This window comes from Anser brachyrhynchus (assembly GCF_964034855.1).
Source record: "Anser brachyrhynchus genome assembly, chromosome: 18".
NCBI classification, from domain to species: Eukaryota; Metazoa; Chordata; class Aves; order Anseriformes; family Anatidae; genus Anser; species Anser brachyrhynchus.
The window spans coordinates 12,062,591-12,085,344 of NC_137711.1; the positions used below are offsets into that span (position 1 = coordinate 12,062,591).

The window sequence follows — 22,754 nt, forward strand, 5'->3', positions numbered from 1 at the left end:
AGCCTCTTGTCCCTCCTAACACTTACATCTATTTCTACTTGATTTAGTAAGCAGACGTGCCTTAATAAAACACATTTTTCCATTGAGAAATATCCCATTCAGGGTAAAAGCACAGAAGGAAAACATTCAAAACACTACATGACCTCCTAGCACCCATTTCCCTACAATGTAATGATGAGAGGTCCACAGTCATTGCTCTACCTCTTCTCAGTCTCAGCATATTGGGGAGTTTTCTTTGCTGTGAAGCTCCCTATTTTCTCACTACTAGAAATCAATATTATGCTAATGAAAAGCCTTGAGTTTTTCTCAATGGAAATAAAAAAGACCTTTACTTCTGGACAAGACCCATGATAAACAGCTCAACAGCCCATACCTTCTACGAAATCCCCATCGCGACCAAAAGAGCTCTTCCAGAAGGAAAAGAATAATTGAACCCTGTTCTGTTCACACCTGGTTAAGTTTGAAAAGTCATCGGGGAGGGGCCAGAATTGCTGCTGTAGGCTTACAGCATCAGCACTTGCCTTCTGGGAGCTGAGCAGATCACCAGCGCTTCTTCCAGGTCACTAGCCAAGTAAATCGCTGCGTGTCACACACCGCTGCCAACATAGGCAGGCTTCTCCCAGGGCTGTTGTTCTCCCAGCAAGGGTCAGCCCACAAAGCAGTCCCAGAGAGGAGATGCCTCTCTCAAGGACAGCCAGGGATGGGGAGATGGAGCCCAGGCAAACTCCCACAGGTGGGATGAGATGAGAACAGCCTGAGATACCTGGTGTGCTGAAGCCTAATGTGCCGATGCTTTCAAAGAAAGATGGGTGGACTTATCCATTTAATTCTGACTCCCTTAGTCACAAGAAGTTACAGCACTCCCTCTCACAAGCTGCAGGCTGACATATCTCAGTATTCTTCTTATGCATTTTCAAGCAGGGACAAATCCTGAGTGCTGAGTACTTCCAAGAAGAAACTGCCACTCAGTATCTCCCAAGATAAACATCTCTACTTTCAAATCTTAAATAAACCACAGAAAACTTTTCTTACGTCTAGAAGTTTCTGCTCACACATCCCCACTATGCACTCCCATACCCTGGTCAGCCTGCACAGCTTCGGGCATACTCCAGCACTTGGTATAATCCTGCCACAGGAGTCCTGAATACACCTGAATCCACACAAGTTCAATATCCAGTTCAAGAGAATAATAGCATTATGTATTTAATCCTCCTTTAGGAATGATCAGACTTTGAAACTACAGTGGAAAGGCTGAGAGTGTATCCATGTATGATCCTACTTGACATTTACTTTGATTTTATTGCAAATAGATTCAAATAACAGAGAAAACACCAGGAATTTCTTCTTACCCCATGGAGCATTTTGACATGGTATCTTTTGTTTCCTGCATTTTTTTTCCTCTCCATTTTAAGCATCAATCAACTATGTATTTGTGATGCTCTGAGGGCTGAAATTACCCGGCAGCAGAGGCAGATAATAAGCAGTGGTAAAGGTGAGCGATAAATAACATTTCCAAATGCATGTACAGACCCCTGCTCTGTGCATACATTCACATTCCTAATTAGATGGAAAGCTTAGAGAAGGTGAGATTATCCACTACTGAAGGATGGAATAAAGTATTTATTTCCTATTCAACAGTCTTCATTTGCTGCAAACATTTTGATCAGTTTGATAAACCAAACAAAAAAATATTTGGGACAAATAATGCATCCCAAGCGAGGCCAGACAGAACGCAGCACTACCACACAAAGTAGCTGAAGCTTCCTGACAGCGGCTCCCATAGCACTAATAATTAACCCTAACGTCACTATGCTCTGTATGGAGAAACTTCTGCAGAACTTCTCGGGACTGAATCCTCTGAACTATGCCCACTGTGGGAGAGGAGGAGTCTGTGCTTATCTGGGGAAGGCTGGGAAGAACACAGGCAGGTCATTTCCTAAGGTTAATACAAGTTCTTCCACAGGCTGATCCAGAAACCAGCCAAAGTTTGACAGGAGGAATGGTGCATTGCAAGTGACTTCCCCATACCTGGAATTCAGGCAGCATCCCCAAGAACCCAGACTGGAGGAGATAAGCTGCCTCGGTCAGTAAGACCAGAACTCCAGCACAGGAGGTCAGACACCACGCCTGCACCCTGAGGCGTGCAGGGAGGGACAGCAACCCAGGAGTTCTATTTGCTGGCCTTGGCCATGGCCACTCACTGTTCAGCCACCAGCTGTCTTGCCTGTTTGGCTTCATGCTCCTCCCTTCACCTCTAATGAGGACACCCCAAAAGGCCTTTGCACCAGGAAAACGAAGAAGTGGCTGAATAGCGAACGCCTTCTCAGCCTGAAAAAGGGACCTCTCCGGGATGGAAGTAGCTGTCAACATTTCCACATCTGAATGCCCAGACTGCAGCTCTTTCAACAGCAGTTGAAGGGTGGCATCCCAGGTTCAAAGTCCAAGGTCAGCAACAAGTTTTGGCTGAGATCTTCAGGGACAAGGGTTTCTTCTAAGCTCACCATATCCCAGCACAAACAAAAACAATGGTTTTGCATCATCAGAAACATCGACAAGCTCTGCTGTGTGCATTGCTTTCAGAACAACCCACAAGTATCACCAGGGCTACATCAGACAACACAGTGTGCATTGACTTTCAGACAATCACAGAATATCCTGAGTTGGGAGGGACACACAAGCATTGACTCCAACTACTGGCTCCACACAGAAGCACCCAAGAAACAACTCCTATGCCTGAGAGTGTTGTCCAAACACTTCTTGAACTCCTGCAGGCTTGGTGCTGTGACCTCTACCCTGGGGAGCCTGTCCAAGTGCCCGACCACCTCTGGGTGCAGAACCTTTCCCTAACCCCCAGCCTGACCCTCCCCTGTCCCAGCTCCATGCCGTTCCCTCGGGTCCTGTCGCTGTCCCCAGAGAGCAGAGCTCAGCGCCTGCCCCTCCGCTCCCCTCGTGAGGGAGCTGCAGGCCGCCGTGAGGCCTCCCCTCGGCCTGCTCTGCTCTGGGCTGAACAAACCCAGGGACCTCAGCTGCTCCTCATACATCCTCCCCTCTAGACCCCTCGTCATCTTCGTAGCCCTCCTGTGGACACTCTCATACAGTTTTATGCCTTTCTTATACGACAGATGACAGCTAGCTGTGAAATAATAATTGTTTAAACAAGTGAGGCGGGGTTAGGAAAAGCACTCAAAGAAAGGATAAGCTACAAGTTCCAGGACAGTGTCTTCCACTGTAACACTACTGGCAGTTGGAAAATGCAAAGGTGACACAGAGCAAGGCTTACCAGCTGTGGGTTGGTGCCATTGGAAAGAATATCCAATAAATCTGCAGAAGAAATGAAGTAAAATCTGGGAAAGGCCAACCTCTTCATGTCCAAATATTCAGCCAAAGCCTTCTCACATAGAGACAGCCTGAAGAAACAAAGCAGATGAACAAAGCCCAGGACAGGCAGATAAATATCCCTTTGTGTTTCACACTGCAGTTTAGGTTGTCAAGCAGATTCTCCCCTCCCATGGAGAACTGCAAACATGAGCTGAACCTGTGGCCTGGTCCTCTAAAGCATTTCCTGAACAGGACATCATAGCACATGGAAACTCACAGACCTCTCTCTGCTCCCAACGGTCAAACAGCCTAGGAGCCAGAGGAGCCTCATAAAAAAGCAAAAAACAAAAGTGGAAGAAGCTGGAAAGGGTTTGCAGTCTGACTCGCTGTTTTAGACAAGCTCCTAATTTCCACAGGTGATTTCACACTGGGATGAAAGTTTCTATAACTGTTTTTATTCTAACAAGCTGTATTTTAAAGTCTTATTCAAACCTAGTCAGCTTTTTGTATTCATGAAGCCTGAAAGAAAATTTGTTTGCTCCAACCTAAAATAAATCTTTCAGTGTTTACATGCTAAACTGCTGCTGAGCTTACAAACTTCATAAATAACATGCAGCTAGTCCTCTGTGAGGAGCACTGGCTTTATCTGATTAAAAAAGAAAAAGCTTTGTTTTAGGAGGGTAGTTATTACCGACAAAATAGCTATCATATTAAGCTTTCAGTGTGTTCTGGGCAGACTAGCTCATATGTTAAGTGAGAAGTGTATCCATCTCAGGACAGAAAGGTCTTTCTCAGGGAGTCTAGCTATACCATGTGCCAAGGGTATACATGCAGAGATAATTTTGTAAATTAAAGAACATGGGCTCAGCTCTGCTGCAGATATTCCTGCCTGGACTGCTAAGCAGATATTTAAGACATTGTTTTTGGGGTGGCAGTAAGGCCATGTGTTATTCAAACCTGCTGTATGCCTACCTTTGTATGTGTGCAAATCAATACGCTGGATGAGAATTTGCATGTACACAAAGCCAGACTCCACTATGGGGGCTTCAACGTGATGGATCACAAATGAAAGGACTCAAGAAAGATCAGAAATGCTGCAACTTGTGAATGCAAACGACGCTGCACAGTCTAAGAAGAAAGCCTCAGAGCACAGGTTAAACTAACTTTAGAGCTGATCCCAGTCTCTGAGAAAAACCTGGGACTGAAGTTCTACCTACCTACTCTGAACGTCCTCCAGTTGTTGGGACAGACCTGGTTTGTTGGTGGCCTCAACTACATTTGGGGTTTTCTGAGCTTCATAGGCCAATTCTTTAAAATCAACATCAATACCTTCGAAGCGTTTGGAGTCCTAAAAAGCAACACAGAAGGACATACGGTAAAACACAAGTTTTGTGTTAGAAGATCCCATCCTCTAGGTACTGTCTTTGCGCTGAAGGGAGATTCTCCCAGAGTCCCTCCTGCCCAGTGCAGAAAGGGTCCCCTCCACCATTTCAGAAGGGCTCTTCCACTCACGTACCCAAAACAAGTCTCCAATCAGACACTCGCCTTCTTGTTGCTATATCCCCAAGGGGTCGTGGATAAAGTGATTGTGCAGAAGTCAGTGCTTAGGATCAACCATTTTCATGGGGTTGAATTCCCCTTTGAATGTCTGCTCACAACAATTCTTCTCATATGTTCAGATAACATATCAAGCTTCCCTGGCCGTAGCAGCAGGAGACCCTGCCACAAGGGAAAGGCTACTGACTTCGTGGATGTTTACTCTTCCCCTCCTGGCACAGCGTAGGAGCCCCACTGCCCACCCCTGAAATGGAGATGGTGACTCTTGCAGAGCAGAGCCCTTCCTTGCCTTGAGCAGGGCCATGGAAACCCCATGCTGGCAGCAGAGGAACACACTGACAAATATGCTCCATGCCTAGTGGGGACCCTGAATTTTTGGAGTTTAACAGTGAGGAATAAGTAAAGCTATGTTCAAAATGTTTCTGCTCTTCCCTTTCTCCCAAATCAGGCCACAAAAGAACTCCAAGCTTTCTTGGTAGCACTTCCGTGCTAACCTGTGTTCAGCCCTGGTAGCAAAGCCCTGGCTGGAGGGTTGAGCCCTCCACACAAGCCACGCAGGAGGCTCCAGACACGCATCCCATGCCCCGCTGGCACACTGTCGCCAAGCCCCAGCTGCATCCTGAGGGTGTTCAGCCTCCAGAGACACTGAGTTCCACCCTTTCTTCTAGAGAAGGGAAGAGGCTGCTGACCTGTGCCACCTGCCAGGTGGGTATTGAGTTGCAGACAGCTGCCCAGTAGGATGCAGATTTAAATCGTGAAGCAATTTCATACATATCATCAGACAGCTGTTGGATATTAACAGCTTGCTGACACATGGCACAGCCTTCACGGCTCTGATTTTTAGGACCTGTCTATACCACCCAGTAAGCACAGTGCACCCAAAGCAGTGAGAGGGACATTCCATGCAGACCAGGGCAAAGGGATGGAGACAAGGGATGGAGACCCATTATCAGGGTGTCACTGGGCTGTGCACACCCTGTCTTAGGCTGCAGTCCCCGGGCTCCACCCAAGACCTGACAGCGCACACGGATGGAGACGGTGGGAACATGGTCACCTGCAGCTCACTCAAAGGCAGATCCCTCAGCATGGATGCAAATGGTCCTGCAGGGCCAAAAAACAGCTTGGAGGATTTTCTCAAAGGAACCTGGTGTAAGGCTAGAAGATGGACTCCTAAAGACACCTCCAAGGAGGTGACCAGCTGCTGAAGCAGGACAGGTAGAGAGAACTGCTGCTGCCCCCTGCGCAAGCACCAAGGGCATGGAAGGGGACGCTGCCAGAGCTGCTTGGCTCAGCTCTGTTTTGAGGACTCGCAACATTTGCATCATTACCCCAGTCCTCTCCCCTCCAAGCAAACAGGAAACCTGCCCGCAGCACTGAACAAAGCCAGCAGCCTTGCACTCAGTCTCCAGTAACTCCGTATTTGCTACACAGCAGTGGAGAGAAGAAAATCAGCTTCTCTGTGTGGCTTAGACAACACACAATAAAAAAACATCCCCGTGCAGCACTAGGGAAACTACTACAGCACTACAGGAGTCTCTGGAAACAGGGAGGCAGCAGGTGAAAAGTCCCACTTTGGGGAACACAGCATTATAGATAACCCCATTTCACGCAGTGGAGGATCTCCTTCAACCCCTTACAAAGGGAAGAAATGGGACTTGGGCTTTCTTACCTCAGGAAGCTGTGTCCGTATATCTTCTGAGCCTATGAATATGCTCTCCAAGTGACACCACGTACGCTGCACTTCAAACCAGAGAGAAATGACAGAGTCCGCAGTAGACAGCTTCCTCTGCCATGCAGACACTTCCTCCAAGAAAAAAGCAATATATTTGGATGTCATTAAATTCTGCAGCTGCACCTGGTTATCTTCTAAAGTTTCAATGAGTTCCTCGTCCGACTTCAGCAATGGAATGTTCGTCCGTGAGTGAGGCTCATACTGAAACTCCATGGTGCTCCATGTCATTTTTAGCTCCTTCAGGACCTTCTCCATACTCATTTCCCTCACTGCTTTGTCCACAATTCCACGAACCTCATCCTCAAAGTTATGCAGGTTGAGCTTCAGGAGATCAGCCAGCATGGTGTCTGAGTCCATCACAAACTTCACGCCTGTCACCTGCATCAGTTGATTCCAGTGTCTCTCTCTAATAGCGGGATTTTGAAGTTCTGCCACAGCTTTTAGGGCCGTCAGCATGTTCTTCACCCTGCTGTCCAGCCCAGTGAAAGCATCCCATGCCCTCATTTCCTTATCCAAATTCCGAATCTCTCTTGCAAACTTTCTGCACTCAAGATCCATGTTTTCCACATTAATATCCACCCATTTGGTGGTCTGCCAGTCATCAAGGCTAGTATTCACAACGGAGATCACATCCCAGAGCTCTTTGAGAAGACGTATCTCCTTTCTGCACTGCTTCAGTTGTTTATAATCTGGCACCATGACTTCAAACAGACCAGCTGATTCATATATCGAGGTCATGGCTGACTCCATTTGTTTAATCTCAATGTTCTTTGCATCCAGCAGTTGATAAGGCTTTTCGGTGTCAAACCTAAAAAGAAATGTTATTGTAACAACTTCTAAAAAAAACATAAAACAAATGGTGCCTCCAAGAGACAAAGCAGAGATGAAACGTCTGTAGCACATGCTGATGGTGCTTCCACATGACGGTACTGATGCCACCTTAAAGCAGTATTGCACACTCAGCATCTAAATCCAATCTTTTGCTAACTCTGGACAGTGTTGCCAGCAACACAAAACCCCAGGTATAACAGATACAACACTGTGAGAAGGTAGGAAGTGTATGCAAAGGCTACGACACATGTCCTCAGGACACTCAGAGATGACCCATCAAGCTTTTTTCCTTGGGGCTTCTGTGACGCTATAATTTGCCTGTACCTGAATGGTGCTTCTTTCCGAAATCGCTCTCTGAATCTGTGCTGCTCAACATCAAACGCTGCACAGCTCTTGCGCAGAGCTGTCATTTCGTTTGCCTGCAAAGGAGCCACATGCTGCTTCACAGCTACTGCCAGCTTCTTTATATCGTTCCATTTTTCTGGCAGCTCCTGCAAGCAAAATTTAAATGCTGGTAGGATGTATTTGAAACCTGATAGAAGACATATCTGATCTGTTTATGGATAATCACAGAACAGGAAAAGCAACAGACTCTGCATCTTACATTGTAAGGAAGTTTTCCCAAGATATGAAAGCTAAACATACAATTGGGGATAACACCACATATTCACAATCTTGAAGAATAATGAAGACTGACACCTTAAAGCCAACTGCTTGGATTATAAAACTATTTTCAGTAATTTCAAATTAAAAAAAAGGGCTCCCACAGTAAATTCTGTGCTCCCACAATGGCTCAACACTTGAGAAAGCAGTGATGCTAACATTGATGCTATCGCTGAGTCCAGCAGGATCTGGAGACTGTTGAGAGTGACTAAAGGCAGGAGGATGGGCTGTGTATGCCAGCTCATCAAATCAGCCACATTTTCAGAGCTAATTAAGAAGCAGAACTCTGGGGCAAATCCCTCCAACTTATGCGTATAAAACCAGTACTAAATAGGACTGGTTTCTTTCCCGGGTCTGCAGCCAAGCTGCAGGCATACACCACTGCTGACAAACCACCTGCTGCACCTGGGATTTCTTTCTAGAGGGGATTTACTTCTCCTCACTAGGCTTTTGGGCCATATCCTCAGCCCTGACACTGGCTAAAGGCTCTGCTGTCCCTAAATGCCAATGCTTTGCTCTTGGAGACTCCACTTCCCCACATGGTTTACCAGCCTACAGCAAAGACTTTGGGTTTCTTTTCGTTCTAGACCACAACTGAGAAGATTAACAGAGACCCACCAACACTATGGAAAGAAGTAAAATAACCTGGAAGCAGCTCTGAGGCAGCAGAGATGGCCACGGAGTGGTCAGTCCCTCGTAAGGGGTCTCCTTCTGGCACTCTGCATTCCAGCCTCAACAGAAATCTCTACGGGTGAGCCACATGAACAAGGCAGGGCACACATGGAGCTGCTTCCTTGTCCTTCTCATCCAGACTACCAGCTCCAGCTCATCCGTGCCCCTGGCCATGGAGGGAGCGGTACTGAGAAGAACTTCCCTCTGTTTGTCCCACCCCATATGGAAGCAAATCAGGCACTCAGCTACGTGTTGCTGGCACTTGACAGAAAAAAAAAAAATAAAATTATTTTGTTATCACCTGCATCTGAAGGGAAAAGCAGAAAACCAGGGAACTGCTAAACCCCTCAGCTGCCATCCAAGCCTGCAGCAGAGCCTCTGCTGCACAGGTGCACAAGGCAGCAACATCTCCCAGAAAGGCCCTGCTTTCATTCTTGGATCCTGCCCAGACCCCTCTGCCCACAGCACTCAGTGACTACAGGGTATCCATCAGCACGTACCCGTGCACTTCTCCACTGTAACATTGTCTTGGGTGTTTCCCAGCACTCGTCCCCCATCTCACGGTCCCCTTCACTGACGCAAAAGGAATTCCCACAAGAAAACTGATTCATCAGAGCCAGATCTGGAAATGTGTCAAAATACTTCCAGAACCTGTTCCTGGTTACGTCCTCTGAGTCAAGAAGATTTGGTGCTGCAGATCCAGTGGAGGACGGAAGTCCTCTGAGAACACAACTCCTCTGCCAACATTATCCTCCCCATCTCCACAGTTGCCAAGAACTGGCTTATTTAAAAATAATTATAATTCAACCTAATTAACAGATGTATTTGAAAATGCATTAATTTTTTCAAAAGTAATCGCTGGGAGTTGGAGCAGGCAATTCTATGTTTTTCATACATAACAAAAGGCTTAATCTCTGCTTTAAAAGAAAATCTCAATATAACTCCAAAATGTAGAGCTATTAAGGCACATCCCACAATAGCAAAACACTATCCACTGAGGCCCTCTAATGACTGGGAGTGGGGTCTTAAATATTCCTGCAATATTCCTCTTAGACTCACAAGGTCTTTGACATCTGCTCCTTGGCAAATTTGCGTGTCCACCACAAGTTTTTACCCACCTCTAGTTGCTTATAGACTTCCTCGGGCAGCTGTTGCTCGTAAGTCTTCAGCAGTTCGATGGTTTGCTTCAGGGGCTCAAACATGGCATCAGTGACACCGTGCCTTTCTTTAACAGCCATGAGATGACCCATAATCTCCACCAAGCCATCATAATCTCCTTTCTCAACCTTTTTGCTCAACCCTCTATCGGCAATTTTTATGAACTCTTCAAGGTCGTTCAAGCTATGTAATACAAAGCAGGAAAACACACAATGACGGGGAGTTCGGGAAAGTTTCCATACCAGTTTCACCCGGTTCTTAATCTCATCCACTAATGGGCATAATGAGCAGAGGCATGATGGGCTCCTGGATCATTGGTCTTTCCTAGCACTGCCACTCTTCTGTTCTCTCAACATTTTTAAGTGCCTGCTTAAATTCTGTGGATGTTGCTGGGTGAATATGTATCCTTAAATTCTTCACCTAATAAAGACTAAACTGCTGAGTCAAGGATTCTTAGCAAGAACCCCTAATTGCTTATTTTTAAAGTTACATAAATGCTCTTTGCATAGAAGTTACCTATCAGAATCATGGTCCTGAAAGAACATTTTTACTGGGCTTACATGGCAAGGGTTTGATAGCAGGGAGACTGCAGGGGGGGACCTCTGTCAGCAGAGCCCAGCAGCTGCCCCATGTCAGATCAGAGCCAGCTCCAGCTGGCTCCAAAGGGACCTGCCACTGGCCAGAGCTGAGCCATGAGCCAAGCTGAGCCAAGTCCACCCCCGGCCTGTGGAGAGGCCCCTGGTGGAGCAGGCTGTCCCCCTGCACCCATGGGTCCCACACGGAGCAGATCTCCACGCTGCAGCCCGTGGAGGAGCCCCCGGTGGAGCAGGTGGATGTGGCCTGGAGGAGGCTGCGGCCTGTGGAGAGCCCCCGCAGGAGCAGGCCCCGGGCCAGAGCTGCAGCCCGTGGAGAGGAGCCCACGCAGGAGCAGGGGGTCTGGGGGGAGCTGCCGCCCGTGGGGGACCCGTGCTGGAGCAGTTTGCTCCTGGGGGATGGACCCCGTGGTACAGAGCTGTGTTGGAGCAGTTCTTGAGGTGCTGCTGCCTGTGAGCAGCCGCCGCAGGCTCAGTTCTGGAAGGACGGCATCCCGTGGGAGGGACCCTGCGTGGAGCAGGGGCAGAGAGAGGATGAAGGAGCAGCACAGACAAAGTGTCATGGACTGACCGCAGCCCCCATTCCCCGTTCATCTGTGCTGCCCAGGTGGAGGATGTAGAAGAGGGTGGATGGGGGGAAGGTGTTCATAGTTTGCTTGTAGTTTCGCACTACTCTAGCTTGTTAGTAATTAGGTAATAAATTTCATTAATCTCCCTATGTTCTGTTTGTTTTGCCCATGGCAATAATTGGCGAGCAAACTCCCTGTCCTTATTTCAACCCCTGAGCCCTTTTCCATTGTATTTTTTCCTCCCTCTTCCTTTAAGGAGGGAGAGAGCGCTTGTGGTGGTGTTTAGCTATCCTTCAGGATGAAACCACCACAACAGAAGAGGTCATACCATACACCAAATGCAACAATCTTTACTACTGCACATCTGTAAATACTTCTTTGTAAGCAATGCAAGACCTACGGTATCCTTCAGTTGCAACTACTCAAATATATCACCTGATGCATCATCTGGCACAAAGCTGGTGACAGAGCAGCTATTCAGAGCAGGGAAACCATTACTTTAAAACTTGTTTCCAAAACTCCCCCTTTTTGTGACTTTCAAACTACCTCCCCATGACTACTAGATTAGATAGGTTGGATCAGGAGAAATGGATAAACAGACATACTACCTAAAACCACACAGTACGTCCCAGGAGAGTCCGCTTGTGGGATGTTACTGGTACCAAGTCCACATAACTCTTTCACTTTTACCCACTCAGTTCCCAGCAGAGACCAGGGGACAGAAGATGCAGGGGATGTGATGGAGTTTGTATGCAGTATGGGCCCCCTACCCTTGCTCCTGTATTTGTTATCAGTGTGAAATGATAAAGCCCAGTCAAGACAAGAGAGACGCGGTTCAATCAGCACAGGTCCTGGGGAGGGGAGGCAGGAACGGCTTTTACCTGTGTGTGACGTGGTCAATGAGATGCTGCTTGAATACCAAACTCCACCTTTTTATTACATTCAGCAAGGATGCCTTGATAGGTCGAGCATCAACTTTTAACCAGCTCTGGAAGATGCTGATGGGCTCGATGCGATTCACCTCCTCATAAATCTTCTCATAGGAGTCAATCTGCTCTTTGAACTGCTGAAGCGTGGGAGGTGTCTCAGGGATCCCATCCTCTGCATGAGCCTCAATTTCTCCAGCAGTGAGGATGTGTCCGTAGAGAAGGAACTGGCGGAAGAACTCCTTTCTGTCATCACCGTAGAGGTAAGAGTAGTGGTCGAAGGCATTACGGTAATCGCAGCAGGCTGCCATCACAGCTTGCACGCGTCCCATCAGGTCATGGCGCATGTCAGCCAGATCAGCCATGTCCTCCATGTCAGCCTAGGAGAGAAGAGGAGAGCTCAGTAACAGCGGTGCCTCCGTGCTGTCACGAGGTACGAGGAAGCTCCACAGCCACCCGACCTGGTAGTGGGGAAAGCCACTGTGCTTGGCCAGCCTGGGCACCAGCGATGAGATCCGGTAGATGTCATTGAGAAGACCTTCCACCATGTCATAGAAGCCATCATTTGTGCCAGGGTCCAGGGAGGGACGAAAAATCACATCCGGGATCACTAAATCCAGCTGCACCTCAAACACAGGAGCAAGCCCTGCCTTGGGATCTGATAAGGAAGACCAGAGACATCAGCATCTTTTTCAAGCGGAGAAAAATGATCTTGAGCCACCACTAACATCCACCACAAAGCACACGGTGTGCCCCATAAGGACACAGGCAGATGTGATCGCAGACACCTGCTCACTGGGTCCTGTGATATTATGCCTGCAAACAGCCCAGAGGAGATGCTGGAAAACTAGCTGATGTTCTAGCACCTACAGAAGATCACACTGGAGAACAGATGAGACAAAAATGATTTACGAACTGGAAAAAATGTTGTGGAGTGAAGCCTTAAAGAGACCAGGCTCTTTAGCTAATCAAAAGGGAGTTTGAGAGCTGAACAATTACAGTGCATAAGTACTTGCATAGGAGAAAAACATCAGAAACCCAAGAGGCACTTTAGTTTATTGGAAAAAGACATGGAAAAAAACCACAGCAACAGGAAAATGAAGCCAAATTCAAATGTGAAATTATGTGCATGCTGGTGACGAACTTGATTCAATTCTCCAACTCAGTGTGTCTCCACATCCAAGAGGGAAGCATTTCTGGGATGTGCTTTAGCCAAACACAAGCTGCTCACAGCAGAGTTAGCGTACCTCCACAGTGGCCTTAGGCAGGAGATCTGATACAGGTGACTCCTGAACCCACCTGATCTCTTCATTGGACTGATGCTGGAAGACTGAGTTTTTCTTCCATGCCTTTCATTAGCAGAACCAGCTCATAAGACTGACCACAAATGGAAGATGGTAAAACCCTGATGCTTTGTGCATGGGAAGGCAGGAGATGGGTGATGTCCAAGCTGTAGTACAGACTTGGGATGACTCCTCAATTTTGTCTGTCCAATCCCTGCAAATGGTGCATTGTCCTCTCCATCCCTCCCCCCTGTGACCAGGAGACCCACCCTGCCTGGAGGCTGCCCCAGTGCTTGCTATTGACAGTACAAGAGGCACAGTAAAAACTCAGGAAGAAAAGAGCAACTCCTAGACACAAGGGAGAGCGCAGAACAGAAACACGTAATAGAGAACTGACTCCCGCAATGCTTCTTCCTCCAGCTCCATTCAGTGCACCCCACCTCTGCTGTGCACAAGGGATTCAAACTGCTGCAATCGCCAACAGAGACAGAGAAAAGCCATCACTTCCCTTCCCCTCCAGCACAACCCACTGACCCCAGGCACAGACTGCATTGCTCCCATTGCAAAGAAAAGCAGGAACCCTCCCGTAGGCGAGACCAAAGCACCATGACCAGAGGAGAGGGACCATCAGTTACCTGTGTTTTCCAGGAGGTACTTGAGTGAGCTCTCAATGGCAGTAAAGAATCCGTCCAGGACTATCTCATCCACATAATCCACATAGGCCTTCCAGACATCAGATGCTGGGTCTGCAGTTAAGAGGCTCTGATTTTCCTGGAAGAAAACGAAGACACCTTCAAACACAGTAGGGCTGAGTCTGTCCTACAAGAGAGCTGCTCACAGCTAAGGACAAGTGCCAGTAAGCATGTGGGTACTGGTCTCATGGAGGGACTGGAAACCAGACAGCTGTTACTACTAACATCCAACTAGACAGATGACTACTTACTTCTGCCACAGACTGCTTTGTGACCTGAAACGAACTAAAATAACCGAAGGTAAAAACAAACTCAGTGCAGAAGAGGCTTAGCAGCTCTGCAACATATTTTCCTCCTCCTTTGAAGTCCCAGAGGTCAAGGCTGCTTTGCACACCTGAGGCAGAGAGTGCTCAAGGGTCTCAAAGGCTCATTTCAGTGCATGAAAATCCAGCTCTGGGCATCTTTGTGTTACCCTGAGTGGACCAGGCCTCCACAGCAGACTGTTTACACCTCTGCCCTCCAAACAGGCATCTCAAGAAGACCACAGAGCTTTTAAGTTCAAGAAAGGATTTTTAAAGAAACCTCAAAAACAGGGAAAGATTGGGAGCAGAAGACAAAGGGTTTGCCAACAACCTCCCTCCTCAGCCCACTGTGCTCCCTTCCTCCAGTTGAGCCAGGAAACTCAGGGTTTTCTGGGTCACAGCAGAGACCCATCCACCCCAGGGTTTATTCCTTACATCCCCACGAGGCCAGGCTGTGTACCCACTTCCCTACCCATCTCAGCAGCCTCCCAGGTTCCGCTGTGATCAGGTCCCCTGCCCTGCCATGCCCTCACTGCTGCTTCTCCTGCCCCTGCAAACAGTACTGGTGGTGCCACCATGCGAGTGATGCCATGACCACAAGAGCCCATGCCCTCCTTGCCCCCCCCCCCCAGGAGGTGTCCTCATCTTTTGGGCGGTAGGTGGAGGGGGCTTCGCCTGTTACAGCAGTGGCAGCAGAACAAAATCCTTGCCCCACTGACTGCACAGATAAGGGGGTGAGAGGCCCAGGACTGACTGCAGACAGCAGGGCACAGTGAGCAGCAAGGGCTTGGTGTCCCAGGGAGGGTCAGCCAGCTCTCTCCAGAGTCCAAGGCCAGATGGTGACCCTCAGGAGAGGGCCTCCCAGCCAAGGTGCTGTGCCCAACTTGCAATGCACATCACGCCAGGCAGGTGAGAAGCAGAGCTTTGGGGTTTCTCCTGCACTCCAAAGAAGACTCAGCAATGGCAGTGTCGCTGGAAAACCCCACGGTTTTGGATAGCAGCTTTTCTCCCGTCACTTAGCTTTTCCCTGGATTGTCAGCATCACCTCCTGCTCCCTCAGTGGGTCAACAATTCTGAAACTGAAAGGTCAGCTGCAGCCAGCTGCCTTTGTATTTTCAGGTATATATTTTGGAGGGAGATTTGTCCTCTGACTGGGATCCCAAAGCCTGATGCATGACTCCCCTCTAGTGGCTCCACAAGAGCTAGGGCTTGTTCACTGGGCTGCAGCTGCTCTTGTTCCTGCCCTGAACTGGGTCTCCAGCAGTGCCCAGTCAGCACTACCACACATCCAGCCACACCAGCTCACTCATCAATACTATTGTTAATTAACACTGGTTAAAATTTGCAAAGGAGTTGAGAGATAATTTTAAGTTGAAATAGGTCTGGACAATTTCAACAGAGCAGAGAGAGACACAGAGACTGTAACGAGACAACAAACCCCTGGGGATCACCCCCACCCCTCACCTTCAGCAGTGAATGAATCCTTAGCCCTGACTCTCGGATCAGGCTGTAGCGCTTTTCCAGCCGATCCTTACAGTCCTCCAGGCTCAGCAGTGACTCCTTTTTACCATCCTTCCTCTCAAATATGGGTGACCCCCATGATCGCACGATGGTCTGGATTTCCTCAACATTGTTTTTGGCTTTCTGTGTCCTCCGCTCAAGGTTATGGACAGCATCCATCACCACGGAGATGTGATCCCAGACACCTGGCCAGAAATGAAACGACCAACTGCGTTTTCAGAGCTGCTGGTACAACTTCTCACACACCCTTAGACTTTTTGGCCTATGGTCTCATATATTTCTCACCCATCATTAATGCAGGACTTACCATCTCAACTGACAGAGCAACTCCCTGCTCCGAGCTGCTGCCAGCTCTCTCCTACCTCAATAAGCCACAGCACAGTCACCAGGCTGTGCAACCCCGTCACCATCACTAGAGCAGGGACCTTGCACCCACAGCGTGGTCCCAGGCACCAGTGACAGTTGCATTTAGATGCAGGAAACTTAGGGCAGGAAAATCCCTCTAGCTGTATTGTGCAATAGAGCTCTCTGGTTAAGGTTCTTCAGCATAAGGACTTCTGCTTTGCATGTTCCCAAGGGAGGACACTTGTTCTTGTTCATACCACAAGCCTGACGACAGAAATATACATTCCACCAGTGAGCAGTTTGCTTTCACCAAGAGGAAACAAATTGTCTTCCTCTGCTCTGCTTTGCAGTTAAAACTGATCAAGCAAGAACACTGGTTAAATCGTGCCAAAGTCATGAAAAACCCACCTGCAGCTGCAGTATTTCATCCTTCAGGAGAAGTTATCTAGGTGGCCCTGCTCCTTACTGGGACAAGCCAACCCCAGTGCCAAGTGGCTGGACCATTGGTTCCACTCCCTGCATGACTGGGAGAAAGCAGCGCCTCGGGTACACAGGCACGCAGCCACACAAAGGCTGCCTGGGCTGGCACCGGGTGGCCAGCACAAGCAGGGAGCAGAGGTTTCAATCTCAGCCTTGCAAGCTCTTACAAACCCAAATTTGGCCCTCTCTAGACTGAACCTGAAGGGAGCAGAATCCCACCCACAACCCCAGCAGAGCAAGGGGACAGGAAAAACAGCAGGTAAGCCGGGCGTTGCCCTTCATCTCCCCAGCATTGGTTCCGCTGCCATGCTGGGAGCTGCAGCTGAGAACCAGGTGACAGGTGTTGGGCACATGGGAGAATGTGATGAGACCCAAGGGTAGGTACTCGTGTTCCCTAACGCACAGCTAGCTCACCCTCCATCTTCCAGTTCAGTGTTTCCTCTGCCTCTTTCAGCCTCAGGTCGATATCCTGCAGCTCCCCCTGTATTAAAGGGTACTCAACCTCCAGGACTGTCTTCAGGATCTTGTTGTATCTGTTCACCATCAGCTCCAAGTTGGCCACCATCTGTCGGTACAATTCCTTGGAGGAATAGATTGCTGCAGCTGTTGGTGGGATGTCTCCCATCTGGCTGCCGGACAGGTAGCTCACCTCCCTCAGCACTGAAACCAACTGGAAAACAAGACAGAGCTGAACACAAGACAATCCCCCCATTTAAGTGGCAGATGCTCTTCAATCATTTCTGAATGTTTTAGGATTTTTCTGCTGTTTTGTTCACAAATCTGCATGCTCTGAAAAGCACACAGACACCTCATAGTCTGTACTGTCTGTCTTCCTTTGATCTCTGCCTCTGGTTTTCTTTCCTGCCAAAGACAGACAGCTTTGCTAACAACCAGGCAAGTAAACTACATGCAGCCTCTAAAAGCCACGATGAACTCTGAATCTCTCAGCCGTGCTCATCAATAGTCTGTCAGGGATATGTTGTCTGCGAGCAGAGCTTAGCAAACAGTTATCTAAGAAACAGATAAGATGGACCAGACTCTGGTTCTGTTGTTTGCTGGGGGCTGAGTGGCATTAAAATATAAACAAATACTGTGGCCCAAACCCAGCGACTCCTGTTTCAGTGTGTCCACCTTCCAACAAAGCCTTCTGCTGCCGACCTCTCCTAGCCCAACCAAAAGCACTCAGTGCCACTGCGTGTTTGAATAGCGATGGGCTACACTAAGAGGGTTTATTAAATTATAAACCCGGTATAAATGTATGCTTGCAACAAAAGGAACAGTGAGGTCTTCCAGCATAATATATCGCTTTTAAGACTGAAAATCTTCATTCAGTTTATTCGTAAAGTGCTCCTGGAACTGCACATGTTGAGAGGGTGACAAAAATTTGGCATGTTGTACAGGCAGCAGCCAGGGTGAGGACTGCTCCTGACTGGCTGAGCTTGGGGTGCAGCTCCCTAAAAATCACTCTCCTTTTAGGTTGGCAGATTGTGTCATCCCTTCCTTTGAAGGCATGGGGAAGAAATCACCCTCTGATCCCATTCTAGTAGTGCTCTTTAGTCCCAATTCCCTGCCCCAATTTCAGACAGGAAAACCGGGAAGCTGCAGATATAAACAGAAGCAGGTAAAGCCATAAATCCATGGACTGAACAGCCAGGAGTCACTGCCCTGGGTGACCCCAGGGGCAGGAAAGGGTTCCTGAAATCTCCCCAGCACCATCTTACATTAGCCAAAATCTGACACCCAGCAGAACTGGCCAAGACACACAGAAAGCACACTTCCTGGGAAGGGAATTCATAATATACTCAGAGCATCTTCAATACCAAAGTGACAACAAACACAATGAGAAGAAGGAAAGCAGGGATGAAGGAGGGTGCAGAGGGCACTCTGGAAAGGGGGATGAATGAAAATGGAGTGGAAGGAAAGGGAAACACAGGGGGCTGAGGGAACAAGATGGCAAGAGAGATGCAGCCAAGTTCTCCTCCTTTCTTCTTTGTACTGGAAGGTCTGGGACATTCCCACCACAGGGCTGGAGTTGTCTTCTCCTCGCTCTCCTTCCTCCATTGAAGGCAAGTGCTGGAAGACTCTTCCATGCTGAAGGGTTGAAAATACATCCTTCTAGGCAAAATGAGGTGCTCACATCTATTCTGAAGGGGATGAAGGGGCAGCTGAACAGACATCTGGGGCACTGGACAGTCCTCAGTGTGAAAAGCTGAGAAGAGCAGTGCAGAAACACTCAAAGACTGCTACAAGAGCTGAGAGCAGGCACACTCAGCACATCACAGGCTCCAGATCCTCTCACCAGGGTGGAAAATATCCCCTGAGGCCATTTGGCTCCCACCTTAGCATTTAGCTTCCAAGGAAAAAGACAAATCCTTTGGCTAAGGGCCAAGCTTGAATGAGCTGTAAAACCTAAACATTTTAACTGCAGCATACCCCAGGAAACTGGGAAGTTTTTGATGCCAACATGTCCCTGGCCCCTAAGATTCAGCCTCTTCCCATTAAATGGCATTTTTACATTTCACAGATCCTGGCTCCCACCAGACCCCAGAGGCTCTCAGTCCACTGCTGGCATCTGCCCTAGAAAAGGTGGATGGTCCATCCTACCTGTGCTTGAGACAGGGTTTTGAGAAACTCTAGGGGACAGAGAAAAGATCTTAAATCTATTCTAAGCCTCATGCACTGCAATAAAGGAAAACCAACAGGCACAATACTGCAGTAACAAAATAAACCCTTCATGGGGTATTTTATACCCTTCCAGGAAGCCCAGAGATCACATACACATAACATGAACCCACCTCTGTAGATGATGCTCCAACAGTCTCCAAACCAGTAGTAAGTCTCATCTGAAGATGCTAACACCAGTTAAATATTGGGTACTCTGGGACTTCCTATGACTGGTTGTCACTAGAATTTGCTCTGCTTAAATCTCAATCCTGATAATTTATCGGGAGATAGAGCCCACAAAGAGGATGGTAAAGTCATGTTACTCATCACAGAAGAGGCTCCACAAATGTCAGCAGAACAGATCTGATACCAGTCCCACCAGATCTCACTTACATGATGGGGAACACTGAGAAAAAAACTGCACAGCAGGGAGACATGCCCACAGACAGGCAGGAATGGTAGCTGGCAGCAGTTTTTACCTGGGGATCAAAATTGACTGTGATCAGTTTGGTTTCTGGATCTCGTCGGATGAGTGGTTGAGTGAGGTTGTACTGTGATTTTTCAGAGACCGTCTGGGACCAGTCTACATACAGCTTTTCCTGATACCTGTAGGGAAAAAAGAAAAAAAAACATCCACCATGCCATGTAGCTACTGAGCCTACAAGATGTGCATATAATCAAATGAAAGTCCACTTCTGAGGGCTGAAGAACATGCAGGATGGGAAAACCCATCCACACCATTTCCACAATTAACTTGACTCCAAAGACAAACACCCCAAAACCAGTGACAGACTCAAGTCAAGAAGATAAACACTCAAGTACCACTTTTAGCAGATTTGGAGACAGACTTGCAAAGCATTTGGCCTGAAGACAGATATTTTGCCTAACAGATAAACAACTACTGGGCATTTCCCAAGTGTCTACGCAGGACAGGTGCCTAAAACCATACAAATCCTGGGGGGTGGATGCAGTTGCTCTCACTTCTCTTAGAGAAGGAGACCATCAGCCTCATGGAAATGCAGCACTTTGACAACTCACTGACACTGCTGGGGGCTGAAACTGGGTCCTGTTACCTCGCATGACTTGTACAGTACCAACCACCCAAGCAACAGAGTCCCTTCCGAATCACGTTGTCACCTGAGCGCTCTGGGAAATGTCACCCAGAAAGCACCTCTGTTGAAGTCACCCAGGATCCTCCCATTGGTCTGCCCCCTTCTGAAAGGCTGCACCACAACTATCAGATTTATTTTTCCTTTTTTTTTTTTTTCTTCTTATTTTGATCATTAGGAACAGGGCTGCTTCCACCTGCCCGGTGTTCCCCAGGGGTCAGGTGTCCCAGCTCCCTTCACTGCTGACAGACAGCAGGCCCTGCGGGGATGCGTCCTTGCTGGGGAGGTGGCCTCGTCCCAAGGGAAAGCTCAAAGCGATCAGTTCAGATTTAATGTCAAACTTAAAGATACTAAGTGAGGGACAATAAATCTACTTCAAGTTGTGGAAAATACGCATTACAGCCCGTGTGGATACATGCTGGGAATGGGCACAAGCAGCTCGGACTTCCAGTCAACTCCGGTTTTCTACCACAGCAGCTTCTACACCCAGCAGAAGCTTGGACCAATGCTAGGCTGCATGGAACCCATTCCTCCCAAGAAAGCTTCACGTTGCAAGACATCACAGAAAGACTGTGGCATATAGCAGAAGGATTCCTCCTCCTCTCTCATCAGAAGACCCCCTCTGACTTAGAAAGGGACATCCCAGGCCTTGGGCTGGCAAACATGCTGGGAGGTGGGTTAGAGAACGTTGTTTCATACAGCTACAGCCTGGCCCGCACCACCCTTTACCTGTCAAGCAGCTGGAGCATTTCTTCGTACTTTTCTATCACTCTTCTTCCTTCAGCAGAGTCCAGGCAGCTGGTAGCACAACAGAAAAGCTCAGCATTACTTTGCCCATGGAAATGTGCGTTTAGCCCTGTAAGACTGCAGTCTGTATCCACCCCCTTCCCGAGATCACCCTCCAGTTTGTAGGACAGACTGTTACCGACTGGGGACATTGCATTTCACCCCACCATATCACCAAAAATCAATTTGCTGCACAAAGAGTGCACTGGGGCTTGGGCAGCCTCTCTTATGTGTTTGTATGGCAATCTGCAAAATGGGAACCATACAGGGAGGAAGAAGAGATCAATGCTACTGGAGGAACACTGGCCTCTTTAACATATCCAATGCTCCCAGCTTCACATACTGGGCTTACACAGAGTATGGCGACCCCTGTTTACCAACCAGCACTTTCTGAGTTTACGGAGGCTCAAAAGGAAGCAGCACGTGGGTCCTGCTGAATGCAGATCTTTGCAGTGCCAGATTTGTGTCCCATAAACCACAGGAGCAAGGAAGAGCAAAGACATCCCACAGCGCAGGAGGCAGAACACCAGCCACACTGCCTGGGCTGTACAGATGCCTCCAAACCCAGGGAGGCAACCAGCCAAAGTAACTCTTTTAAGAATTTTTCTACAGGCTCACCCACAATTTCCAACATTTCCTGAAAATAGTTGCTGATTTTGGAGGATATTTTGACAAAAACTGGATTAGCTTAAAACCTAGCAAACTCCCAGTGAGCTCAAAGGACACTTTGTGTCTACTGCAAGTTCAGCTGAAAGCACAGGGAGAGCTCAAGAGGTCACCACTGGACAAGCACTGATCAAGCCCCAGCAAAAACATCATCTTTCTTCCTTTTTAATCCTTCTCCCTTTTCAAGTTGTATTGCAGGAAACAGAATCATGTCGCTCCTGCTGCAGGCATGTTAGCGACTGCTCTAAACAGAGGGAAGAAAATCAATGAAAAATGCAGGGTCTGGGTCCTTCTTCATGGTTTGTGAAATTTGCTATTCAGATTCAAACAGGATGTGATAACCTGGGCTCTGTGCTGGGGATGGTCCAAGGGCCTGTCTCGTTGCACTGATGTCTGTATTGTTGCAGAATAACAGTGCACTTAAAGACACTTACAAAATGGCAATACACATTGAGAGAAGGCTGCAAATATTGGACACTGATGGACATGGCTTATTTGGGTCAAGCACATAAAAAAAAAGTGGATCCATTTACTCAGAATCACTTCTAGTACAAGTAAAGCTATTGCTGTGAGCCACAAGGTACAGTCCCTGGGGTGTCTTCAGTTTTCCTAGGTCTGACACTGTTTTGCTTATGGCACTTTTATATGCTGTCTCATCAATGTTGAAGTCTACAGGCGGTGTCATCAGGTGTGGTAGCTGGGAGCTGCAAGCGTGGGGTCACATTTCTCCAAGAAGACCCACAGGAACAAACATTTGGGTGAAAAATATCCCAGCACTAGTTTCTTTCCTAGGTCTTGGGAGATTTCTCCCTTGTTTAACACTGAGCAAGCTGTCTTCTGCCAGTGCCCAGGCCATGTCCTCATGTGTTCACCGACCTGAAACTCAG

At 48.1% G+C, this 22,754-nt stretch overlaps 1 protein-coding gene across 6 annotated transcripts in view; it reads right to left on the bottom strand.

The window, feature by feature from the left end:
- DNAH9 (dynein axonemal heavy chain 9) overlaps positions 1–22,754 on the bottom strand; it is a 210,146-nt gene that overhangs the window by 168,793 nt on the left and 18,599 nt on the right. For all 6 annotated transcript variants that reach the window (XM_080560625.1, XM_080560623.1, XM_080560622.1 and 3 more), the window contains 12 exons: positions 21,145–21,213; positions 19,786–19,912; positions 17,057–17,312; positions 15,761–16,002; positions 13,938–14,073; positions 12,481–12,677; positions 11,975–12,399; positions 9,892–10,114; positions 7,763–7,929; positions 6,545–7,415; positions 4,536–4,666; positions 3,281–3,407 (listed from right to left, as the gene is read on the bottom strand). In XM_080560625.1, coding sequence (XP_080416751.1) covers positions 3,281–3,407; positions 4,536–4,666; positions 6,545–7,415; positions 7,763–7,929; positions 9,892–10,114; positions 11,975–12,399; positions 12,481–12,677; positions 13,938–14,073; positions 15,761–16,002; positions 17,057–17,312; positions 19,786–19,912; positions 21,145–21,213 — 2,971 coding nt within the window. The remainder of the gene's footprint in view (positions 1–3,280; positions 3,408–4,535; positions 4,667–6,544; positions 7,416–7,762; positions 7,930–9,891; positions 10,115–11,974; positions 12,400–12,480; positions 12,678–13,937; positions 14,074–15,760; positions 16,003–17,056; positions 17,313–19,785; positions 19,913–21,144; positions 21,214–22,754) is intronic.